General features: G+C 54.3%; 1 protein-coding gene across 5 annotated transcripts in view; it reads right to left on the bottom strand.

The window, feature by feature from the left end:
- Positions 1-13,983, bottom strand: part of PPP2R5D (protein phosphatase 2 regulatory subunit B'delta) — a 34,511-nt gene extending 20,528 nt beyond the window's left edge. Inside the window, exons 1-5 of one of the 5 annotated variants that reach the window (XM_074144318.1) lie at positions 13,905-13,983; positions 12,924-13,007; positions 5,311-5,530; positions 2,305-2,504; positions 1,803-1,913 (exon numbers count right to left, since the gene is read on the bottom strand). In XM_074144318.1, the coding sequence (XP_074000419.1) occupies positions 1,803-1,913; positions 2,305-2,504; positions 5,311-5,530; positions 12,924-13,007; positions 13,905-13,931 (642 nt within the window). In that variant the 5' untranslated portion in view covers positions 13,932-13,983. The remainder of the gene's footprint in view (positions 1-1,802; positions 1,914-2,304; positions 2,505-5,310; positions 5,531-12,923; positions 13,008-13,904) is intronic. The other 4 variants (XM_074144322.1, XM_074144320.1, XM_074144323.1 and 1 more) reach the window with 4 other exon arrangements.
- Positions 13,984-24,655: the final 10,672 nt, after the last annotated feature.

The following is a 24,655-nucleotide window of genomic DNA, read 5'->3' as shown; positions in this document are numbered from 1 at the left end:
TCCCCACCCAGTGGGATCAACTCAGCTGCCTTTGCTCTGACAGGCAGGGGGCTGGTGGCACGTAAGCGCCCAAGTCTGCGTGAGATCTCATCACCTCAGGTCTCGTCAAAGACAACAGCCATCTCTCAAATGAAGACACCAGGCTTGGGAAACTCTTCTCCCACCTTCAGCCCATGTCTCTACAAAGAACAGGAACCTCCAGAGGAGACGGCAAAGGCTCAGGTTTCACTGAGAGCCTTTGACACACACCAAGGAAGAAGAAAAAAGCAGAGAAATGAAATAGACCCCAGGAAAACACATTGTGTCCTCTTCCTCTTGGGGACTGACTCCAGACTGGCTGGGACCCACTAAGCCATGTAAGCTACATGCCCACTTGGACAACAAAGGGCAACTCGCTTTGAGAAGGCTGTCAGTGCTGAAAGAGCAACTCGTGGTCCTGCTGTCTTCCTAGAGGGACAAGTCCATTCCAGGGCTGACCCTGCCCAGCGCTTCTGAGGGGCCACTAGGCCAAACAAGCGTGCTGCGTCCCAAAGGTCTGACTCTGGAATTGAAGGAGCTATGGGGCCGCCCATTCACAGGTAGGGCTCAGCTGCCAAGGACAGCAGCACAGAAAAAAAATGAGGTGATGAGCAAAAAAACTGGGCACACGCCACAAACTCCTGCTGTCTGCTGCTGACTTAACTCTAAGAAACAAATGCTTCCTACCGTTCATAGCACTCTAGCGCTGAGGACACGCCATTTCTATCAACGCTCACATCCCCGTGTCAACTGCAGCAGTGAGAAGTGACTAACCACTGCTGCAGAACTGCACCTGATTTCCTCTCTGTATTCTCTGCTTCATTCTGCAGCGCCTGGCTCTTGTTCTGCCTTCGTCTGCTTGACAACACGTCCTTGTGCAAGTGCCTGGGGAGACCACCATGAGCTTACCTCCCGACTTCCACTGCTGAGCTCTGCTAAACCGTGCTCACTGTTGCCCTCATAACCTTTTTCCCCCCCAGTTTGTCTTAAAGCCTATTTCCTAGGACACACAGCCTAAAAGCCAGGCAGACGTGGTGCTGAGGGACATGGGCTAGTGGTGGACTTGGCAGTGTTGGGTTGATGGTTGGACTCGATGATCTGAAAGGTCCCTTCCAACCTGGACAACTCTATGATTCTATGAAAAGATCCTTGGATCCCTTGCCCTCTTCCTCCCCTCCAGTTCCCTGTCTTTTCTGGTCGCACCTTTCCTCCCAGTTAACACAGCTGAATTACACCCAGTGAACAGAAGACATGTCAGCAGGTGTCAACACAGGCTTTGCTTTGGCACCAAGGAGTCCTCTTGCTCCATGTGCCTCTCAGGGAGCTGGGCCAGGAGAGGAGCGCTGAAGCAGACAGGGCTGCTGTCTCCAGTGCAGCTGAAGCCGGCAGGATGAGGGCTCTTGAGCCTTTGGGAGGGACATTAACACTGCTGGGAACTGCTTCTTCCATAGGCAATATGGCACAAGTCCCTCACTTCCAGGAAAGTGTTCGCTCCCAGCCTACCTCATGGCCCCGTGGGACTACAGCCATCTGCAGGTGAATAGTGCACACAGCCATCAGCCTGTGTCCAGGGCACCCCTGCTGCCCGCATTGCCTACAAGCTACCTTTGACCCATGGGTGGCCGGCCTGGTCTCTCCCCGTCCCCACAGCAGCAGCCCTCGCAGGCTGGGGAAGCGGCCAGCAGTGGGGCTGGCAGGCTTCAGAACTACATGGACTCTCTCGACCTCCTGGAGATGAATTCAGCAGATCTATATATCCCCCTCCTCCTCCTCCTCCTCCTCACCTGAAGGTGCGGCCAGGCAGCCTCTAATGTAGGCTCATCTTCCTCAGGGTCAAACTCAGCGCCTGTGGGATTGGACGATGGCGGGAGCGTCCGGAAGAGGTTCACTGAAAACTGAGTGAAAACGCGTATGAACGACATCCCTGCACCTCGCGATGGTTCCCCCGCCCCCCCGTAGCAAATTCCTCGCTGCAGAGCGAAACATTGCGATTTGCCATAGCTGAGCCCGCAAACGGATCCCTCCCTAGAGGCCGTAGGGCTACACTCTGCGTATGATCTCCACAAGCGCAGTCCGTGCCAGGGACAAGAGCTTCCACCTCTCCCTACACCAGGCACTGCTCCCACCCCACCCCCTTCTTCTCTTTCCGGGGACGGGCAGATAATAAGGAATGGGTAGGACTGCGGTCACACTCCTCTGACAAATCCCTGTCCCCTCTTTTCTCCCATGCTCCTGAACAGTCCCTGTTTCTTTGGCACACAAGCACGTACTGGCCCCATGCCCTACCATGATAACAGCTTCAGGATAGATGGCCTCAGTGACAACGTCACGGTTGTGCGTGATGTATTCCACCATCTCGTTGAGCCCTGCTCGCTTCACCTCCTTGAACTTCAGGTCACTGAGGGGGTCAGAGATGAAGTCAAAAAGCACGCAGCACTGCCGCAGCTTCTGGATGAAAAGCTCTTCTCGTTCGTGTGGAGGGGCATCTGTCAGAAAAAGCAGGGACGTCCGTCCTTAAGAACAGGCAGAATACCTTCCTGGTTTGCCTAGGTGTCGGTGCGGTTTGCTCCCTGCCCCGCATCCCACCCCCATCGCAGTCATAGAATCATAGAATCGTCCAGATTGGAAGAGACCCTTGGGATCATCGAGTCCAACCATCTACCCTACTCTACGAAGTTCTCCCCTATACCATATCCCCCAACACCACATCTAAACGGCTCTTAAACACATCCAGGGATGGTGACTCAGCCACCTCCCTGGGCAGCCTATTCCAATGCCCGACCACTCTTTCTGTGAAAAATTCTTTCCTAATGTTCAGTCTAAACCTACCCTGTTGGAGCTTGAAGCCATTCCCTCTCGTTCTGTCATTAATTACCTCTGCGAAGAGACCAGCACCAACCTCTCTACAGTGTCATTTCAAGTAGTTGTAGAGAGTGATGAGGTCTCCCCTCAGCCTCCTCTTCCTCATACTAAACAGACCCAGCTCCCTCAATCGCTCTTCATAAGATTTATTCTCCAGGCCCTTCACCAGCTTCGTTGCCCTCCTCTGCACCCGCTCCAGCACCTCCATATCTCTCTTGGATTGAGGTGCCCAAAACCGGACACAATACTCCAGGTGTGGCCTCACCAGTGCTGAGTACAGGGGCACAATCACCTCCCTGCTTCTGCTGGTCACGCTGTTTCTAATACAAGCCAGGATGCCGTTGGCTTTCTTGGCCACCTGGGCACACTGCCGGCTCATATTCAGCCGCTTGTCAATTAGAACCCCCAGGTCTCTTTCTTCCAGGCAGCTTTCCAGCCACATTTCCCCAAGCCTGTAGTGCTGCTCGGGGTTATTGTGGCCCAAGTGCAGAACCTGGCACTTGCCCTTGTTGAAGCTCATACCGTTGATGTTGGCCCAATGATCCAATCTATCTAGGTCTCTCTATAGAGCTTCCCAGTCTCCCTTAAGCTGGTGGGGGAAGAGGGAGAGGCAGTGTTATCCCCGCTACGGAGATGGGACAGCGGAGGCAGGGGGCTTGCAAGGGCTCTGGAGCAACTATCCCGCCGTAAAGTGATTTTCAAACACGGCAGCGGTTTCTGATCTGATAAGCATCGATCCCTTCCCAGTACGAGGTACGCAGGAAAAGGAACTCACTTAACTAGCTCCCAACCCAGGCCAGTGACACCCACGTCCTGCACCCCACAGCCACAAAGAGAACACTGGAGGCTGACCCTCCTCCCCGAGAGCGGCCCAGAAGAGAAGGGGCCAAGGTGGCAGAGGCCAGATATTAACAGCATTCTTTTTTTGATATGTTGCTGCTGGAAATTACCGGCGCTGCTAAGGCCAAATCAGGCAAACTTACCTCTCACCTGCCGAACGGCTGCTGAGCTGCAAGGCAGCTGCCCCTTCCTAAAAGGGACTGCCTGTTTCTGTGAGCAATGTCAGCAACCGGTCTGGCTGAGTGACTGCTGAAAATGCTTTCTCCTTGTCCGCGCTTAAGTCATAATGTTTAATCGCACCATTACGTAGACTAACTGCTAATGCTGGGTAATTGCCCTAATGCAGACAGGTTCACTAGCACTACGGTAATTTGCAATGGAAACACAAGGGAGGAGGAGGCCTGGTCCTCTCCCAGCAACGGGTGGCTGTAGGAACCAAGAGCAGTCTCTGCACCAAGGTCTCTGCACCCTCCTGCACAACCTGCTGAAGGATCTGAGGCAATCTCAAGTACCTATAAGCACAAGGGTTTAAATCAGTTCAACTGATTCAGTATGAACTTCAACAAGACCAAGTGCCGGGTCCTGCACTTGGGCCACAACAACCCCAAGCAGCGCTACAGGCTTGGGGAAATGTGGCTGGAAAGCTGCCTGGAAGAAAGAGACCTGGGGGTTCTAGTTGACAAGCGGCTGAATACGAGCCAGCAGTGTGCCCAGGTGGCCAAGAAAGCCAACGGCATCCTGGCTTGTATTAGAAATAGCGTGACCAGCAGAAGTAGGGAGGTGATTGTCCCCCTGTACTCAGCACTGGTGGGGCCACACCTGGAGTATCATGTCCAGTTTTGGGCACCTCAATCCAAGAGAGATATCGAGGTGCTGGAGCGAGTGCAGAGGAGGGCAACGAAGCTGGTGAAGGGCCTGGAGAATAAATCGTACGAAGAACGATTGAGGGAGCTGGGACTGTTTAGTCTGAGGAAGAGGAGGCTGAGGGGTGATCTCATCACTCTCTACAACTACTTGAAAGGCCATTGTCGAGAGGTTGGTGCTGGTCTCTTCTCACAAGCAAATAGCGACAGAACAAGAGGGAATGGCTTCAAGCTGCAACAGGGTAGGTTTAGACTGGACATTAGGAAGAAGTTCTTCACAGTGAGAGTGATCAGACACTGGAACAGGCTGCCCAGGGAGGGGGTTGAGTCACCATCCTTGGATGAGTTTAAGAGTCACTTAGCTGTGGTGTTGGGGGATATGGTGTAGGGAAGAACTTTGTAGAGTAGGGTAGATGGTTGGACTTGATGATCCCAAGGGTCTTTTCCAACCTGAATGATTCTATGATTCTACAATTCTATGAAATGGAAAGGTAAATACTGAAGTTCACATTGGGTATCCTTCTTTTCCTTCAGGCTATCCATCAATTCTCAACCTCCTGCCAAGCCAAGCACCTTCCCCAGAACCATTCTTGCCGCACTGCCGGCAGGAGGTTAGCAGGAGGCTGCCAGGGTCACTTTGGGAAGAGCCCTTACACCACCACATTCTCCCTGGAGAAGGCGCAGCTTGTCATGCAGCTCCCCCAATCCCACCCCAAAGCTTCTTTACCTTTAAGGGCTGGGAGCTTTTGCAGTTCCCGGTTTTTGCTCAGATTGAAGCGAGAAGAGCTGTGCCGGCGCTCCTTCTTCACAATCTGGGGTCCCCCCGAGTACTTAATCTTATTCAGCTGGGTTGGTGGGGGAGCGCTGTTACTGGGTCGCTTATTTGAAGTCGGCTGCTGCTGCTGCTGCTGCTGCTGTTGCTGTGCCTGCTGCTGAGGCTGAGGCGCCTGATGAGGAAGAAGAGAGTAAAACAACACATAAGCTTTTACCTACGAACCTCACATGCAATCAGATACCGTCAGCATCTTCTTGGACCGATGAAACAGGGCATGTTTTTCACTGCTGCACCTGCAGCGCAGCGCATCTCACTCGCTCCAAACCCGCAAAGGGAGCATCAGTTTCACTCGCACCTCGGAGGTACCACAAAGACACCGCAGCCTCTCGGCATGCCGGGCGCTAGGGATGTGGAAAGCAAAGCCGTGCCTTGTAACGAGTTATAGGAGTATGTTGACAGAAAAAACAAAAACAAAAAAGCAGAAATAAGAACTTTCCAGGGTCCAAACCGAAATCTCAGCGCGCCGCCACCTCTGATTACAGCGCTCTGTACGACACACAGCAAGCAAGTTTCGAAAACTAGCAAGTTGCTTCCTTCTCTTTGTGCAGGGAACCACCTGGGAAAAAGCAAGGCAGGGCGCAGTAGAGAGAGCGGATGCGATGGCCCTGGCAAGGCAATAGTGTAGCCCACTGAAATCACTGCCGCACCCATAGACCAGGAGCTGCTTGTCTACAAACCCCACAGGCCATACCCAAACCTCGGGTTCCAGGCTGTGGCCTTTTCCCAACCCATCCCGACTTCTCCCTCCATGTCTCAGCCTCGCTGCCGTCTAGACTTCCGTCGATTTGCTTTTCCCACATGCCCTCCACCCCCCACCTTTTAGCCACACAGACTCTTTGCCTTCACTTTCCTCCAGCAGACGTCCGCTCCACTTCATGCTTGTTAAACTGCACTCACAGAGGCACTTTCTTGCTTTTAGCAGGTGACCAGAAACTCAAGCCAGTGTTCGCTCAACTCGGCTCAGCTCTGTTCTGACCTCGCTGAAGTTCTGCCGGTTAAGTCCCACTTGGGCCACAATGGCTCAATAACTGACCCTTTAACACCACGCTGACCCAACTCATGGAAAGGTTAACACGGAAGAGGGCAACATCCTGCCACCAAGCCTACAGCAGAGGGCTCAGCTGGAGAGAGCTCTCAGCCTGCTCTGGCTCTGCGGCGTGAGCCCCAGCAACACTCCTTCCTCAGCTCTGCCACCTCCTTCCCGCTGGCAGGCAAAGCCAAGGAGCTGCAGGGTGAACCTGTTCAGGACACACTCGTGAGACCCCACCTGGAGTACTGTGTCCAGCTCTGGAGTCCTCAACACAGGAAGGACATGGACCTGTTGGAACGGGTCCAGCGGAGGGCCACAAAGATGATCAGAGGGATGGAGCACCTCCACTATGAAGACAGGCTGAGAGAGATGGGGTTGTTCAGCCTGGAGAAGAGAAGGCTCCGGGGAGACCTCAGAGCAGCCTTCCAATATCTGAAGGGAGCCTACAGGAGAGCCGGAGAGGGACTCTTTGTCAGGAAGTGTAGTGACAGGACAAGGGGTAAGGGTTTTAAATTGGAAGAGGGGAGATTTAGATGAGATATTAGGAGGAAATTCTTTCCTGTGAGGGTGGTGAGGCACTGGAACAGGTTGCCCAGGGAAGTTGTGGATGCCCCATCCCTGGAGGGGTTCAAGGCCAGGCTGGATGGGGCTTTGAGCAACCTGCTCTAGTGGGAGATGTCCCTGCCCATGGCAGGGGGGTTGGAACGGGATGATCTTCAAGGTCCCTTCCAACTCTAATCATTCTATGATTCTATGGCACAAGAGGGATAGTGCAATGGATGCAGAGCAGAGGTGGGTGAAATCTTTGGACGTCACCCCCTCTTTCTCTCATAAACTCCCAGCTGCCACATACAGCGTAGCGGCACGACTGTACACCAGCAGGATATTAAGGGAAAGCACCAGCAGCGCAGAAGCTCATCAGAGCTCCTCTGCAAATGAGCTATGGCCGGTCTTTTGCTGCAAGAAGCAGCTGAGCTGCAGCTTACTCTGCACAGTCCTTACCCTGAACTGAGTCCTGATGGTATCCAAAGAGGTGCAGCGCAGCACCACAGAGCAAGAGTTACTGCACCCACAGCACACAGGGAGGCAGCAAGGTAGGCACAGGGAAAGCTGCCTACAAAGAGACCCAGCTCTACGGATTAGGGTCTGTAGAGCAAGCACAAAGGCTCCCTGTGAAGTACAGTGCCCAACACAAAACACCAACTGCTTTGTCAAACCATTACTTCGAACCAGAAATCAGAAATATTTAGGTTCTGGTCTGGCTTTGCTTAAAGGAAATGTCATGCGGTTCTGTTTCAAGCTCAGCTCCAAGTTCAAACAAGATTTGAACTCTCTTCTGGTTAGATTTTATTTGATTCCTTTCACAGAGCAGCATTGTCCCACTACGAGAGGAGGGTGCAAGATAAGCTTATGATGAAAACAGCTGTGGCTGCCAGACAAAGCGGGCCCAGACTACAAATTGGAGGCAACTTATCCTGAACAGCGGTCTCTCCTCGGTTAAGTCAGGCTGAGTCCTTGCTGACAACCTTCCAAGAGTGAAAAGTTCATTCCTTACCCTGAATATTTGGGTATCAGGGCAGCATAAGCCACTCAGATGTTGTCCAGACGCTTTTCGGGAAGGCTACTCCTCTACTCTGCATCACTCTCCTTCCACAGGGAAGGAGGGCAAAATCTGAACGCTGAGCCACCGCGGAGAAAAAGACGGTATGGAGAGAAAAAGATGCATCGGTGGCCTCACAGGTAACGCTGAGGGAAGCAGGACACATGGGTCCTCCTAGCTGACGGGATGCACCTCTGCACTCCCCAGCCACCCAGAAATGCCACAGACAAATGTTCTGAGCACGGTGTGTGTACCGCACACTAAGGGGCTGCAGCCACACTGCCTTCATCAGGGGTCTGGAAAAGTCCTTGCCACCAGCTTCTACAGTCTTCCAACAGCTGTCACGGAGAGAAACAGAACACAGTTTCAGGCTTAGCTGCTAATTATTTAAGAAACAGACACACACGTGTGAAAAAAAAAATAAATAATCACACAACTGAGTTTGCTTAGAAAAAATCCGTATGATGGGAGAGGTCAGATATACTCTTAAGCTGCGGCGCTCAGAGGGCTCTAGGATGGATTGCTTCGGTATGGACTTCCTGGCATCAAGCTGAATACTTGCTTTCAAGAGGCGCTTCCTGTGGCAGGCCTGCTGTCCTTCTGCCTTCAGCACCTCCTACCTTGACCCCACGCATCACAGGAGGCTTGTTTTAAGTTTCCTAACACCTTCTTCTCCGGAGTTTCCATCCCGCAAAAACACAGGCAGGCTGCTAAAACCGAACGCTTTTTCTCTTAACGCACAGGTTATCGCCCTCGCAGACTGTTTCCCCGACATCGACGCCAGCTAGCACGCTACATGGCTGCAGGCACACGTCTACCCTCTCAGGCTCGTCCCCTTCCCAACAGGCAGGGCCCACACCCCCACGGCAAAGCCAGCTGCTTGGGAGACGCCGTTTGCCAGCGGCTGTTGGGCTACATGGGCTGAAATGATGAGAGAACGGCACAAAGCCCTTCGCCCAAGCGCGGTTGTGGCCGCCCCCCACCTTTTCCCACTGCGGTGGAGCGGCCACCGGTGTCACCAGGGCAGGCCAACCCCAATTGCAACCGCATTCCCCAAAAGCACACGTTCCCCGGCTTCCTAGCACCTCCTCCCCACCGGTTCCCACCGCCTCTCCTCCTCGCCAGGAACTTGCCTGCACAAGTCAATGAGCCCCAGGCTCTGGGCTCGCTTTCTGCCGTTTCTCTTCACGCTGGGCTCCCGGGGACAGAGACCCCTCTTCCCCCAGCCGCCCTGAGCCGCGCCAGCTTCTCCCCTCCTCTCCTACCCGTGCATGACCTCACCTCTGCAGGCTCTCCTACCGCGGCTGGGTGCATCACCACTCCGAAAGCCCTTCTGCCTTCACTGGTCCCTTGAGCATCCCCCGCTTGCTAAGCTTCTCAGCCCAGATCTGCTCTCAGCTCCTCCTCCTCAGATGACTCTTCCCTTCCCATCCCTCAAGTCAGTACCTGCTCCCTTTGTCTGCTGTTACAGAGCTTCCCTATTAAAATCAAGCTCTCCGCCTCAGAAGTAACATCAACACACTGTAATAATGCCTGTCTCTGAATAATGAACTCCAGGTACTGCAGTAACAAGCCCCATGGAGATATCTGCGAAACACGTAATACAGCAGCTCTCGGTGAAAAGGAGCACCCTCTCCCAGAGCTGCAAATCTCATCAGCAAGGCTCCAAGCTGCCCTTGAGGCTGCAGAGCAACTCCTCTCTCCTCTTTACTGCTGCTGCTAATCCCTGCTCCCACTTCCAGGTCATTAACTCTCTTCCCCACCCAGCTGCCTCTCCCAGTCTTTCTGGCCAGGAGGAGTAACTCTTTCTCATCCTCTCATTCTGCTGCCTTGGTCTCTGACAGTATTTCCTTTTTTCTCCTTCAATACCCATGCAGAAATTCTCTCCATTCATATCTTCATCACGTTTCAGAGGGGAACGAACTAAACAAACCTTGCATTTCACACTCCCTGCTCTCGTATTTTCCTCTGCTGCTCCTTTCTCTTCCTGAGCAAACTGCCCCTCCAAAGCCAGGAGCTGGCCGAGCTCTGCTGGCTCTTCACCTCAGATAGCTTCACCCTGAGATGGGCATCTAAAAGAGCACTGCGCTACCCCTGTGCTTAGGAGGGAACTCAAAACACTTGCCTTCCCTCGTGGGGACGCGTCTGTTTTTGAACATATCTGCCCTTCCAGATCAGCTCCACTAAAAGCTCCTTCGCTGCAGAGAACAAAGCACTACGCTTAAGGGTTTCTGGACTGACTCCTACCCTCTTCATCTCCCTCCACCACACAGATCCCCACAGGAGGTCCTCATCCGCTGCACTTGCTCAGATCTGTCAAACCAGAGCTGCTCTCCAACAAGCTTTACTCATTCCACCAGCCAGACAACTTGCCTGCAAAACAAGTCACAACTTTCTGGTACCAGGATAAGTTGGGGCTGAGTCCTCCCCGGCTCCTTGGAGCGTGGTTTGAGAGAGCAAAGCCCATACTGGAAGAGGGCTGCCCAAATGCTCCTCTCCTGCTGCAAGCCCAATAAACATCTATTGAGATACAAAGAAAAAAAGAAAATTCTCTTTGGTGCACGCAACTTTCACCCTAGAAAAGGCAACCAACCAACCAGACCTCCATGGAGAAATTCACAGGGCACAAAACCCTCGCGATGGCAGCAGAGGCATCCGGGCTGGGCTCGGTCCATCAACCCCACCAGGCAATACCGCACCTGGCGTTTCAGGAGTCAAGCCACCCCCTGCTTCCGACAGGAGAAAGGAGTCTTGCTCCCAGCACACGTTACCCAATTCCTCACGGTCCCCCGATGTGAAAGTCAAAATACCTTTCTGTGCTTCCTGAAGAGCAGGAAAATTGCATTCAAACTGGCATACATTTCTTCTTATCAAGCAAAGAGCTCTCTCCCATTCTGCAGCAGAGCAGTCCGGAGACAGGAAAGCACCAAAGAGAGAACAAACTTCACCGCAAGCTCAACAGGGAAAGGGAGAAGAGACCTGTGGCAGTGCACACTGCAGAGGTGTCTCCTTTCTGCTTTTCTCTCTGTTCCTATGATCAAAGGAGACCCAGCCTTCCATCTTAAAGAAGGGCTGGATTTTCTTTGGAGTATGAGGAAGTGGCTGGGTATGTTCTGTGGGAGGGAAGGTTTAGACGCATCACTTCTAAGTTTCTTCTGCACCCAGGCGCAACCAGACATTACGTGCCGGTTCAGGTCACAGAAGGGAGTTTGTAGCCTTGCCCTGTTCTTTTCTTTCCGCACCACTTGTAACCAGGAGAAGAGTGCCACAGCCCAGCGCTGATTCGGATGGGGCCATCCGAGCGCCCTGCTTTGATGGCTATCCGTCAGCCTCGCATTGCAAGGCCCGGGCTTTCCTTCCTCTTCCCAGAGCTGTGAACTCAGGAGACAAAGACTGCCAAGTAAATAAAAAGGTAAGCCTGACCCCATGATGCCAAGGCAGGAGATCTCTCGTTTCCTTGGAGTCGGCCGGTTTTAGCTGTACGCACAAAATAAAGCGGGCAGAGGTCAAGACTAGGATGGGATATAAAAAGAGGACCTACAAAACTGCCACCTGCTCCAAGGCAAACCAAACTCATCTTCTGATTCCTTGCTGGCCACGTGACAGGTTAGGCACGAGGACGGCTTAGACCTTGAAACCAAGTGGCTAGTAGTAGGGATATTTTCTGAGGCTCTGCCACACAGATCTGTGCTTTGAAGGAGACTCCAAAATAACCTTTTTTCGACTAAGACCATCCCACCGAACTATCAATTTCTTCCTCGTCTTCATTAGCCTTACCTGTCTCCTACCCCCAGTCCTCCAAATTACAAGTGCGATGTGTTCCAGACAAGACTCGAGCACGCAGGCTTCTATGGACATAGAAGTGGCACAGCTCGTTTGCCAAGTCGCAGTATTAAAAAACAAAATTAAAACACTCACATATGCGTGCCTCCTTGGACACGGGTACAACGCTCTTCGGAGCCAAGCCTCGAAATCCACGACCACACCGTCTGAGTGCCGGGGAAACTCAAGTCTACCAGGAAAGTTCCAGTTTACCTATTTTTTTTTTTTTTTCCCTAATTCTAAGCACAGCTTATCATATTATCACGTTCTGCTGAGGCCATCCTACCACATCGAGCTTGGCAACATCAAAACGGGGAGTGAAAAGAGACTCTGCACAGCTGGGAACGCAGACTGTGCCTTCTTGTGAGTAATGTTGTGTTCAGCAGCGAGGCTGTTACAGCGAAGGAGAACCATTTCATCTCCAGCACTTTATTCTTCTTTCAGGTGTCCTATCCGTTATTTCCTAGTCTCACGCCCCCAGAAGACGCCTCAGAAGAACACGTTCCTTTTCTACCGCTTCTCGCTACTCTCCCACACCGACACAAGGTGACGACAGGACTTTCACTGAATTTTCACTGAATTTTTAGAGTTGGAAGGGACCATAAAGGTCCAACTCTTTCATCTAGTCCAACTCAACTTATCGCGCTTTTTGCTCTGACAGGACCAAGGAAGCTGCTCGCGTCTGTCAGGCTTCCTCCTGCTTGATAACCACGGCTCTTCCTTCTCCGCAACCAACTTCACCGCGCTCCGGCCATCTCTGTGGGCAGCGCTCGCCGTCAGCTTCGTGCCAAATCTCTTTCCGCAGGGTTGTAGAGCATGAGATTCATCCTGTCTCCTCCGTAGCCAAGGGTTGCCTTCGGGCCAACTTTCCTTAGGGGAACTAACTTCATCTTAAAACTTTACTCTTCGCTACTGTCCCCTCTGATTCCACGTGATCCCGGCGGCGCGCCCGAGCTGGCAGAGCAGCCCGAAGGAACTAGAATGAAAGAATGTCATCCCTCCTCACAGACGAGCTGTGCACACGGCTGTACCCGAGGTGAGAGCAAACCTTACCTCTTCCGAATTCTCCGCCCCACCATCCTTCCCGCTCCCACCGCTGCCAGGCTTCGTGGCGCTTTTGGTAGACTTCGGAGACTCCTGGGAATGAGGAAAAACAGCCTTCAGAGAAAATTCCACCTTGGGCAGACTCTTCTAGCCCCTCTTTGCCGAGTCCAGCCGTGTGCTACCACAGACAACCCCCCCACCACCACCTCCGTCCCCCCCCTCCCGCAGTAACCCCTGCTCTGGGCCCTGACTCCCAGCCCTTCTCCGGGGCTGAGCGGCACCGGACACCGACGGCGGGGCCACCTCCCCTCCCGGTCACAGCAGGTTGACCCCAACCGGGCACCTCCGGGTGACAAGGCCCCGCGCCCACCCAGCCTGCCCTGTCCCCTCCCCGGGACGCGACCCCTTCGAGGCGCGGGGCACCCCCAGCCCCCGGCGGACAAGGTTCACGGCCCGGCCCGCACCGTGCGGCGGCAGAGGCGGACCCAGCCCGGCCCGGCCCGCCCCACCCGGATCGCGGGACACCGGCAAACCACCGCCGGCCGCCCCACGGTGGGTCCGGGACACGGGTGGGGCCGTACCTCCCCCGCCGGGGGCATGGCGGGGGGACCGGCCGTGCCCCGCCGCCTCCTGCCGCCTCCTGAGAGCGCGGGGCGGGGCGGGCCGCGGCCCACGTTCCTCCCCCCCCCCCCCCCGGCCGGTCTCGCGCGGGGGCACCGGTACCGGCGGCCGCCCCTTACACACACACACACACACCCCGCCCGGCGCGCGCCCCCGCCGCCCTCCTGCACCACCCGCCCCGCCCGCCCCGGGCGCGCGCGCCCCCCGCCCCCTGCCGGCCGCAGCCCGCGCGCGCCCCCGCCCGAGGGCCGCGCCGAGGGGAAGGCCGCGGCGGGGAGGGCGGCGGGAGCGGGGGCGGCCGGTCACCGGGGACCGCGCCCGGGAGGGGGGCACCCCGGCGCCGCTGTCGCCCGCCGCCGCCCGCCGCACCTTCTCTTTCTTCAGCTTGTAGGGCATGGTGAGCGCCGGGCCCCAGCCGCTCCGCGCCCGCCGCCGCCGCCGCCGCCTGCGCCCGGGCCCGGCCGCAGCGCCCCGCTCCCATTGGGCCAGCCGCACCGGCCTGCCTAGCAACAGCCTCCGCCGCCGCCGCGCGGCGCTGACGCAAGCCGAGCAAATTTTTCTCATTGGCGAAGCCGCGCACGGGCGCCGGCCACGCCCCCGGGGAGGCGGGGCGGGGCGGGGCTGCGGGGCTAGCGGCTCTTCCGGGGCAGCGCCGCCGGCCGCTCCGGTCGGTGGCCGCGTTCGGTCCCCGGGTTCGGTCCCCACTCGGTGATGGGCGGGTCGGAAGCGCCGGTGCCCGGAGGTTCTCCGCAGGGAAGCAGCTGTAGAGGCGTGCGGGCGGGTCTCCACGGGAGTCCCGGCGCTGACAGGTGCCCGGTCCCCGCGGGGAGGCGCCGAGCCCGGGGCTACCGGATCCCTGCTGCCTGTACATGCCTCCCGGGAGGGCGGGAGTAAGAGCGGCGGGGGCTCTCCTCCGTCTCCGGTTGGGGAGGAAGGGCCCCAAGAGGCTGGGCTGGCCCCGGGGGCTGCACCCCCACCTTTGTGGGGTACGGCTTTGGGGAGGCTGTTGGTGGAAACGAGGGGTTCAGGACAATCGGGGGGATGGATCCAAGGCGGGGGATGGATCCAAGGCAGGGGATGGAAACGTGTGTATGGAACCACTGCAGGGCCCAGCGTGGCCAGAGCCCTGCCAGTAAGGGAATCATGGAATGGTTAGGGTTGGAAGGGACCTTTAAAGGTCATCTAGTCCAACGTCCCGACATCTTCAACTAGCTCAGGTTGCTCGGAGCCCTGTCCAACCTGACCTTGAATGTTTCTGGGGATGGGGCATCTGCCACCTCTCTGGGCAACCTCTTCCACTGTTTCACCACCCTCGTTGTAAAAAAAAAAAATAATAATTCTTTTTCCTGTCTGGTCTAAATCTTCCCTCTCATGGTTTAAAGCTATTGCCCCTCGTCCCGTTGCAACAGCCCCTGGCTAAAAAGTTTGTCCCCATCTTTCCTGTAGGCCCCCTTTAAGGATGGAAGGCTCTCCCCGGAGCCTTCTCTTCTCCAGGCTGAACAACCCCAACTCTCTCAGCCTGTCCCCATAGGAGAGGTGGTCCATCCCTTTGGTGATTTTTCTGGCCCTCCTCTGGACCCGCTCCAACAGGTCCTGGAGAAGGCTGTTCCTGGGACATGGGTCCCAGAACGTTTTCCCTGCTCGCATGGGTCAACTCGGACAATTGATTGGCAGGTGGCCCTGCGTCCTCAGAGTAGGACAGCCTCCAACAACCGGTGGACGCTGCCTTCAAACAGATGTTTGACGCGGGGAAAAGCAACCAGCAGATGACAAGCTGCCCACAAGTTCATGGACCTGAACTGAGCAGGACCTGTTGACAAAGGGTCACCCCGTTAGGGCCTGTGATGCCTTGAGGGTTGAGGGTCAGTCCGAAAGCTTTTCGTCGCCATGCTTAAGATGGTGACTGCTGGCCTGTTGGAAGAGGTGCAAGGGCTCCCACTCAACTTTAGCCAAGCTGGTGGTAAGGATCACTCTGACCTGGAGCAGGCGAAGCTTTTGCCGCCATTTTTGCTGAAGCCTGCATTACAGAATCATAGAATCATAGAATAGTTAGAGTTGGAAGGGACCTTAAAGATCATCCAGTTCCAACCCCCCTGCCATGGGCAGGGACGCCTCCACCAGAGCAGCTTGCTCAAAGGCCCATCCAGCCTGGCTTTGAACACCTCCAGGGATGGGGCATCCACAGCTTCCCTTGGGCAACCTGTTCCAGTGCCTCACCACCCTCACAGGAAAGAATTTCCTCCTAATATCTAATCTAAATCTCCCCTCTTCCCATTTAAAACCATTACCCCTTGTCCTGTCACTACACTTCCTGACAAAGAGTCCCTCTCCGGCTCTCCTGTAGGCTCCCTTCAGATATTGGAAGGCTGCTATGAGGTCTCCCCGGAGCCTTCTCTTCTCCAGGCTGAACAACCCCAGCTCTCTCAGCCTGTCTTCATAGGGGAGGTGCTCCATCCCTCTGATCATCTTTGTGGCCCTCCGCTGGACCCGTTCCAACAGGTCCATGTCCTTCCTGTGTTGAGGACTCCAAAGCTGGACACAGTACTCCAGGTGGGGTCTCACGAGCGCAGAGTAGAGGGGTAGAATTATGGTGGGCACTGTGGGCTTGTGGGGAAACCCGGGCTGAGTCCTCAGCCCTACGCAGCCTCTCTGCACAGGGTGCACTCTCAGAGGGGATGTGAGGAGCAAAGAGGGGCACTGGGCTGTGTCAGAGGTGCTTCAGCAGGAGCACTTCTCGAAGTCATCAGGTGAACAAAGCAGGCACGGCACACGGGGAAAAAATTGTCAACAGCTTATTGTCAGTGTGCTTATCACCATCGTCATTGGATTGACAGCCATTGCCACTCAAGAGGTTCCCCAGGAGCAGAGAATCATAGAATCATCTAGGTTGGAAAAGGCCCTTGGGATCATCGAGTCCAACCATCTACCCTAGTCTACAAAGTTCTTCCCTACACCATATCCCCCAACACCGCATCTAAGCGACTCTTAAACTCATCCAAGGATGGTGACTCAATCCCCTTCCTGGGCAGCCCATTCCAGTGTCTGATCACTCTTACTGTGAAGAACTTCTTCCTCATGTCCAGTCTAAACCTACCCTGTTGCAGCTTGAAGCCATTCCCTCTTGTTCTAAAGAGGCCCTGGTTGCTGTTGTCCCTCTCCTGTGTCACTCATGTAGCTGGAGCACCAGCGTGACCATCTGGGTGCTTGTGAGCAGGGCAGTTTGCCAGCGTGAGGAGGCAAAAGCCGCTTGCTTGAAGAGTTCATGGCTATCACCGTTCCCTCTCATAAGTTGTCACATTGACTTCTGGGTTGGCTTTCCTTGCAGCTCCTCTGAGGAGCTCAGCTTCACCAAGCTGCTACTTGGCCCCCGGATTCCTCCCAGTGCTGAGGAGCTGGCGTTTGGGCCTAATTTTCCTGACCCTGCTCGCAGAGGAGCTTTATCCCGCTGCCCCAGCCTTTCAGGAGCAGCAGCCTGGTCCAGCAGAAGCCCTTGCACACCCAGCGCAAGCACACCAGCAGCAGTGAGACCCACCCCATGGCAGTCTCAATTTCCAGCCTAGTCTTGCTCCTGAAAGACGTGGTTGCCCAGAACAAGGAGTGCTGCAAAGAGCAAAACTAGTTTTCCAAGCTTGCCGAAGAGCTCTGGAAGAGATTTCACCAGAAAGCCCTTTACTACCACCTTCCCCACCTCTCAGTCCAGGACACCTCAGGGTCCAGCCCCTACAGCAGACCCCAAGGAGCGAGCTCCGGGAGGGTGGCAGCCGTGGTGGGCATTTTGTGGGGGGGCTCCCAGGGGGTAGAGGAGCATCGGTGGGCAAAGGGGGTGGGGGTGCAGGGCAAAGGGGGACCAGAGGGGGGCAGGCCTGTCCCACATCAAGCCCTTGCTGCCCACAAGTCTTGAAGGGCTTGTGCCCACAAGCACCTCACACTGCTGTACCAAGGCATGAAGATGAGGATGGGCTTCAGAAGAAGCCTCATGGAGCTGGCCCCCTCAGGGAGCATCCTGGAGTGGGTGCAGAGCCAGGGGCTTGGCTTCCAGGGCCAGGCAGGCTCTGGTTCTCCCAGCTGCTCCTCACCTGGCCCTACCTGCACAGCAGGGCCATCATCCTCTGGTGGGTGAGCATGGGGAACGGGGTCCCCGCTCTGACAGCTGGGGACAGAGCTCCCCGAGGCAGCGAGGGCTCTGCATGGCCCGGCCGTGCTGCCTGAAGGATCATTAACCCCCAGCCCAGGCAATGGAGGGCTCTTTGCCTCCTCACCTCCACCTGCTTCACCTACTCTCCCTCCACATGGCCACCTGCCCCACAGCTCCCAGTCCAAGCCCTCCTTGGCCCCTGACCTCCTCCTCCCCAGAGCTACCATCTGCCCCCCAGCGTGTGCTGCCTCTCCCCCACAGGGACCTGAAGCTGGAAAACCTTCTGGACAGCGAGGACAATGTGAAGGCCTCCATCTCCAGCTTCTCCAGGAAGCCAGCGGGTAGTCCCCTGGGGTTTCAAGATGGCACTGAACCAGAACTTCTTTGGGTCTGGGGTACGGGGGACAGCTGTGGGGCTTTGGAGGGCATCTAGGAAGAATTAAGTGGGAGCTAAGGCCATGAGAGGGCAGCTGGGGGGCATCAGAGGAGAGCTGGAGGGTGCTGGGGGGGCCATGGAGGCATTGAGGAGCATTGGGGGCAGAGGGGGCGCCAGAAACATTAGGATGGGAGTGTGGAGGGGTCTCCCAGACAATGGGCTTTCCCTGGTCCCCACACTGCCCCCTGTGCTCCCCCAGGAGGTGATCTTGCCCTTGCTGTGCCCACCCCACAATCACTTCTCAGCCTCCAAGCTGCTCCAGATCTGCTAGGTCTCTCGCTTCCTGCTCCCAGGGTGCCTGCCCTCAGACACCTAGGCCGCCAAGCACTTGGCACTCACGTGCAGTTTTGGGGCCCCCTCAACTTCAGGGAGGGCACTAATAAAAGTTTGAACCTTCTCTTGGCTCTCACTTTTGTGGAGGAGCTCCCATCATGGAGAGTCCCTGCAAAGGTTCTCCCACTATCCATGGTGGCACCACCTTTCAGCCCACAAAACAGCCTCCCCATCTAGGGACATCTCTCCATTCAAAACCCCAGGAATCTGGAGGTTCCCACCATGAACAGAGCCAACTCCAGCCTCCCAGGACTGTTTCTCCAGTCCCTTCATCATCTTTGTGGCCCTTCACAGCAGTTTCTCTTGTACTGAGCGACCCAGAACTGGACATGGCGCTCCAGGGGTGGCCTCACCAGTGCTGCGGAGAGGGGAAGGATCATCTCCCTCCATCCACTGGCAACATCCAAGAGCCCAGGATGTTGTAGCCCAAAGGTACACTGCTGCCTCATGTCCAACTTGGTGTCCACCAGGAAACCTCCAGGGTCTTCTCTGACAAGTTGCTTCCCAGCTGGTCAGTCAGCCTCCACCATGTACTGTAATCTGGTTGCTTCAGAATTATCTCCCCTTCATAAAGACATGCCAATCTATTACTCCTGGTGGCCGCCTTGTCCTCCATATGTCTGGAAATGGTTTCCAGGATTACTTGCTTCATCAGCTGTGTCATGAGGATCAAGGTGAGGATGGCCAGACTGTAGTTCCCTGCATCCTCCTGCTTGCCCTTCTTGAAGGCAGCCGTGAGTGACGCTTTCTGCCAGTCACCAGGAACATCTCCCCGTCACCATGGCTGTAATTACACAGGTGATGGAGAGTGGTCTCAGAAGGATTTCAGCCAGCTCCCTCATGCCATCTGCTCCCAGGGACTTGTGATTGTCCTATTTGTTTAAATGTTCCTCAAACTGGCTCTCCCTTCCCAAGGGGAACTCTTCCCTTAACCCAGGCACTCCCTCTGGCCTCAGGGGCCTGCGATTCCCAAAGGCAGCAAAGGCCAGAAAGTTTTGAGGCCATGGCTGGCCGGTTGTCCTACCTCCAGCATGTACTGGTGCCTGGGGTTTACCCTCCCCACATGCAGGACTTTGCACATCCCTTTGTTGAACTTCATGAGGCTCATTTCTCCAGCCTGGACAGTCACTTCTGACTGGCAGCACAACCCCCTGGTGTATCAGCTGCTCCTCCCAGTTTTCAACCATCTGCAAACTCACTGAGGGTGTACTCTGGTCCATCATCCATGTCATTACTGAAGAGGAGAAAGAGTAGTGGTCCCTGGAACAGGTTCCCCATAGGAGCTGTAGATGCTCCATCACTGGAAGTGTTCAAAGACAGTTTGGACAAGGCTTAGAGCCTTATCTGTAGATCGAGTGAAAGATGTCCCTGCCCATGGCAGAGGGGTTGGTCTAGATGATCTTTTAGGTCTTTGCTAACCCAAACCACTCCATGATTCTGCATGCACTCTTGACTTCCTGGAGATGAAGTCACCAGATCTGCAGCATCTGGAGGAGGTTCATGGAAACCCGAGGTGAGCAAAAAGGGGTTTGAATGACATCCCTGCACCTCATCACGGTCTGTCACTGATCACTGTCACTGGCATGCAAGATGGTCAGCGTGGAGAAAACTGCGGAGACACCCCTTTTGAACACCTTCAGACACGCTGGTGAAGAATCACCCAGGCGTGCAGGTGAGTGGAAATGCTTTACTTCTTAACTGACAACTCTGTAGTCTAAAAAGCACTAGTCATTTCAACACGGGGCTTTCAGAAACTGGCTTAGCCACAACCAAAGAGGGATCAGGAGAGTGGTGGAAGCACTCTAGCTTTGCTGGAGAGGCTTGGTTCAGCCCCTGCATAGCAGCCTGGAGCACCAGCACACACTGAAACTCTTGTCCAGCTCTGCTGGCTTCAGCCAGCTCTGTGTCTACTGTCAACTAGGAAAACTAGCAGGTAGCAGGCAGGGGGTTGTGCTGACTTGGGAACATCACCAAGAGACACTTCTCTGAGTCATTGTACAACAGACCTTTCCAAAGCTGGGTCTACCCTTAGTAGCCTGGATTTTCCTGTCTTCAGGAAGTCATCATAGAAGGATGGCTCCACAGACCCTTGCACCTGAACTCCCCACAATTTCCTTTACATGGTCCAACCCGGGTAAACAGAATGAAGAAGCCCACAGTGCTGTGCTGCAAAGGCAGCAGCTGGAGGAGTGCTCAACCCACTGGAGATCCCTGCGCTGCCCATCAAGCACAAATACGTGCCACCAACTTAAGCTGTAGAATTTGTACCGTGATTGGTGGCCAGGGAAAAAGCATTATTTGCTTATAGCATCGGGTTTCCCTCTCTGTCCTGTCAGAAAGGAGCAGCTTGAGGAACAGAAAGCTGTGGGTAGGTGTCCTCCTAGCAGGCCTCTCTGCATTTCCAGAGGTACTGCTGCCTTCCTCAGGAAGGTGCAGTCTCCTTCAGCACTGCCCTGAGTCACCTCCCCTTGGCTTTTGCCCCCTTTCCAACACCTTTTCAAAGGCCCTTGCCTCTTCTGATTTCTCTGCTGCTTTGAATATCCTCGTGCTCTCCAGATACTTATCTCCCAGTGGTTTCCTAACCATGTACTTTCTCCTGGCCTTTTGGGCTTCCTTCCGTGTCTCCTGCTCTGGATTCTGTCCTTTGGGGAGACTTGATTGAGCTCATCCACAGCCAAATTCATCCCTTCTGATAATGTTACTTAGGATCTGTGCTCATTTGCTGTGCTTTACTTTCCATTTATCTTCCTCATCTCCAGGCCAGGCTGGTGTGTTCAGGTGTGGCTGCCCCAGGAGAATACAGGGTGGGGAGGAGATTGCTATTGGTGCAGTCCAACAGGCTGTGTCCTTGCCCCATGGATTGTTTCCAGACCTCTTCCAGATCATTCCAGACACACAGAAACCCTATGGAAGGTGTCCTTGCCCACGGGGATAGTTTCTACTATTGCTCTACCATAATCTTTGTTCATGCCTTGAGCTAAGAAATCTCAAATTCTTTCCCAACCTTTACTCTTACTGGATTTTCCTGTTCTTCCTGTATGTACTCTCTTTGTAGAACCACATGGAGTTACTGGCTGATAAGAAATCTTGTGGCAGCACATTCCCTAAGCTGTTTTGCATTGCTCAGATGAAGCATTTGGTGGCCGGAGATAGTAGAATTTCACCCTGGTTTGCCTAGAACAGCAGCAGAAGTACGGTTTGTAGTGGACCGTTGCCTCAACAAACTCCCATCCAAGTCCACCAGAATTCAACCGTGGTATTTGGGGTTAAATTGGAATTCAGAATGGATGCTGTGCATTGATTTCTGTGAGTGGGCAATTTCTGAGGCACCGCTCATCTCTTTCATAGGAAGAAGGGCAAGTACCGATCCCAGATGGCAGAACCTCTCTTTATATTTTATAAATTATGTACTAGCAGCACAGAAGACATTATACTATTAAAAAAAAAAAAAAAGAAAAAAAATTGGTGATTTCTAAATCTTTAAAATCTGATATCATGGGAGAGACCAAACAAGCACTTGTTTGTACTCCTACATAGTTAAGGAAGCCTTCAGAAATGCTGAGAATAGTTTAAGGTCGCCACAAGAAAATACTTGCTTGTCTTCTTTCCAGCACAGACAAAAAGCCAACTGGTATTAAGACCCATACCACAAAGGCAGACTTCAAGTAATTTTCCTTAGTCGTCCTTCTCAGTAATAAACTTCAACCAGAGGCATCTCAAGAGGATTTATGATGCCTGAGTCCATTCCCCTTGTATCAAAGCCTGTTGGACAGCTTGCAATTCCCTCTTCGCAGGACTGCCTTTTCACTCCCGAGGAGCCCCATAGGCAGAGCCTGCTCTTGGAGTGACCACCACTCATGACATGTTGTCACCAGGCAAAGCTCCTAACGCATGGCTAACAATCCCCAACTGCAGCATTCAGTCTTCCCAATAAGATGTAGAAAATGAACCAAAATCAGAAGGACAAGAACACTCTCCTTTGCTGTTCAACGCATGCAAGAGAATAACCTAGTCTTTCCAAAAGCCTCACTGAAAACTTTAGCAATTATGATTTGGCCAAGAGAAAATCTCTAAAAAGCCTTAAATGTTAGGAGACGCTTTCAGAGACTTGACGAAGCACGTATCAGTCCATTACACAGTACTTTCTGCTAGCTATCCATAACTGTTGAGATAGTTGAAGCTTCTATTTCACCACCTGCTTCCTCCTTTTTGGTCCACTGCCTTGTCTTTGCTTCTGGGATTAATTCATAATGCTGTATTTATCCTGAATCTCCATGTTCTATCAGCTACAGGATCAGTCAGCAGCAAGTCAGGAGAAATGGATGCCAGATAGCTGAGATCACTTGTCCAAAGAGCCATTTTCCGGGAACTGCTTCACTTTTTCACTTTACAGGAACACAGAAGGTACCCCAACAGATCAACACAGCAGCAGCAGTGGGAGACAGACCGCATGAGCATGGCTGCTTTCTGTAATGCAATGCTGTCCTGCTCCCCAACGCTACGGACAGCAGTCACCAGCTATTGCTGATACCGGAGGGGATGTTTTATGTACTCTTTATTTGCCACTACTTGTTTACAGTGCAGAATCCCCAAACTGCTAGGGAAGCTCTGTAGCAAGTTAGCCTTGCCCGTGTGCATCTGTAGAAATGAGCCGATGAGGATGTGCTTTCCAAAGTGGTATCATAACCTTCCCAGAAGGCTACGGAGCAAACAGGAGGGGAGCTTTGATATGGCTGCCTTTTGCTTCAGAGAAAGTTTTGGAAGATGAAACAGTGGAAGGTGATGATCTCTGACTGTTCAGGGACCGAGGATGATTATCTGTGTCATCTCAGTGGTTCATTCCTGTCCTCACTGCTGAGTCTGCAAGTCAGGGCTACTGCCAGCATTGCCGCTCTCCTCATCTTCGTATCAGCTGTGCCATTTCTCCGCATTCAGGGGTGTGCTGTAGCATGGCCTCTAGCCCCAGGCAAGGTCCCGCAGCCCCTCGGCCCACGCAGACCAGCTGGTGTTCTTCCATTCACAGCTGCTGTTTCCCCATGTCCCATTGGCTCTTCACGTGGAAGCAGTTTAATGATGCCAGGCTCACCCCCGCCCCGATGTCCCTTGTGAGCCACAGCGAGGGACACGAGCTTGAAACACTCAGCAAGCCGGGTGTCCATGCCAGGTGTTGTCCCAAATCTGGGTTCTTTACTCGGTGTGCAAAGTGCTGGTCCACACACAAGTCGAGATACTTGTTTATTTCCTTTCTGCGCAGAGAGGGGTGCTAGGTGGTTCATCCACAAAGCCTGGCTTACACAATGTAAGCTTTTCTATTTTACAAAAAAAATCGGCTAATTAGTACACTATACTTCTCATTGGCGGTTCGTGATTTCACAACAAGCTCCTATTGGCTACTTGTATTCTCGCTTCAAACTAAAGGTATAGTACATTCCTAAATTACTACACATGCTCAGTGAGTAGGGGTCTCATCTAGGAGGTGGGTAGCTTAAGATCTGGAGCTGTGGTTTTCACATTATAAGGAGCTCAGTTCACCTAAAGGACACATACTTCTTATTTTCAACACATTGTAACAACCAGCAACCTTGCAGTTTTAATGGAATGTCCCAGTTTTCCCCTAGTTAGGTTCCTTGTGCCTTTTTGCTATCTACAGGCTGATACAACACAAATCTCATTTTCCTTGATTGCCCAAGGTCTTTTTCTCCCTTAGCAACATCTTCTCTGCTTTGCCTTCACCACAGGTGCTGGGGTGCCAATAGTTCCAGTCACCCGCAGGTTTCCAAAACACCGGAGGGGATTATCTCCCAGGTCCATGCAAGGTACCTCACACTTCACCTCAGGGCCTTCGCACCTCGACATGCCCCTGCCTCACCTTGCGCTCCACACCCCTCGTGCCCTGTCAGCCCCAGGAGGGCCCATGCCCTGCGGCGCCCCTTCACTCCCAAAGCCGGCGAGGCCATCTGCTCGCACCATCGCCGCTTCCACCGCCAGGAGAGAGGGGCCTGACCCGGCGTGTGCCGCCACACGGACACCCTCACCGTGGCGTCGACGCCTCCCCTCCGGCCGCCGACAAAATGGCGGCCGGCGCTTTTGCCCGCAGTAAAGATGGCGCCGCCGCGGCCACCGAAGTGCTGGCAAGCGGCCACCTCCCTCGCGAGCCCGCTCCGGAGGCGGGGATTGGCTTGGCTTGGCGGGGCGTGGCCGGGGCGTGGCGCGGCG

This window comes from Numenius arquata, chromosome 2 (genome assembly GCF_964106895.1).
Source record: "Numenius arquata chromosome 2, bNumArq3.hap1.1, whole genome shotgun sequence".
Taxonomy (NCBI): Eukaryota; Metazoa; Chordata; class Aves; order Charadriiformes; family Scolopacidae; genus Numenius; species Numenius arquata.
The sequence above is the reverse complement of the archived record's forward strand: the minus strand, read 5'-3'. Positions and strand labels throughout refer to the sequence as shown.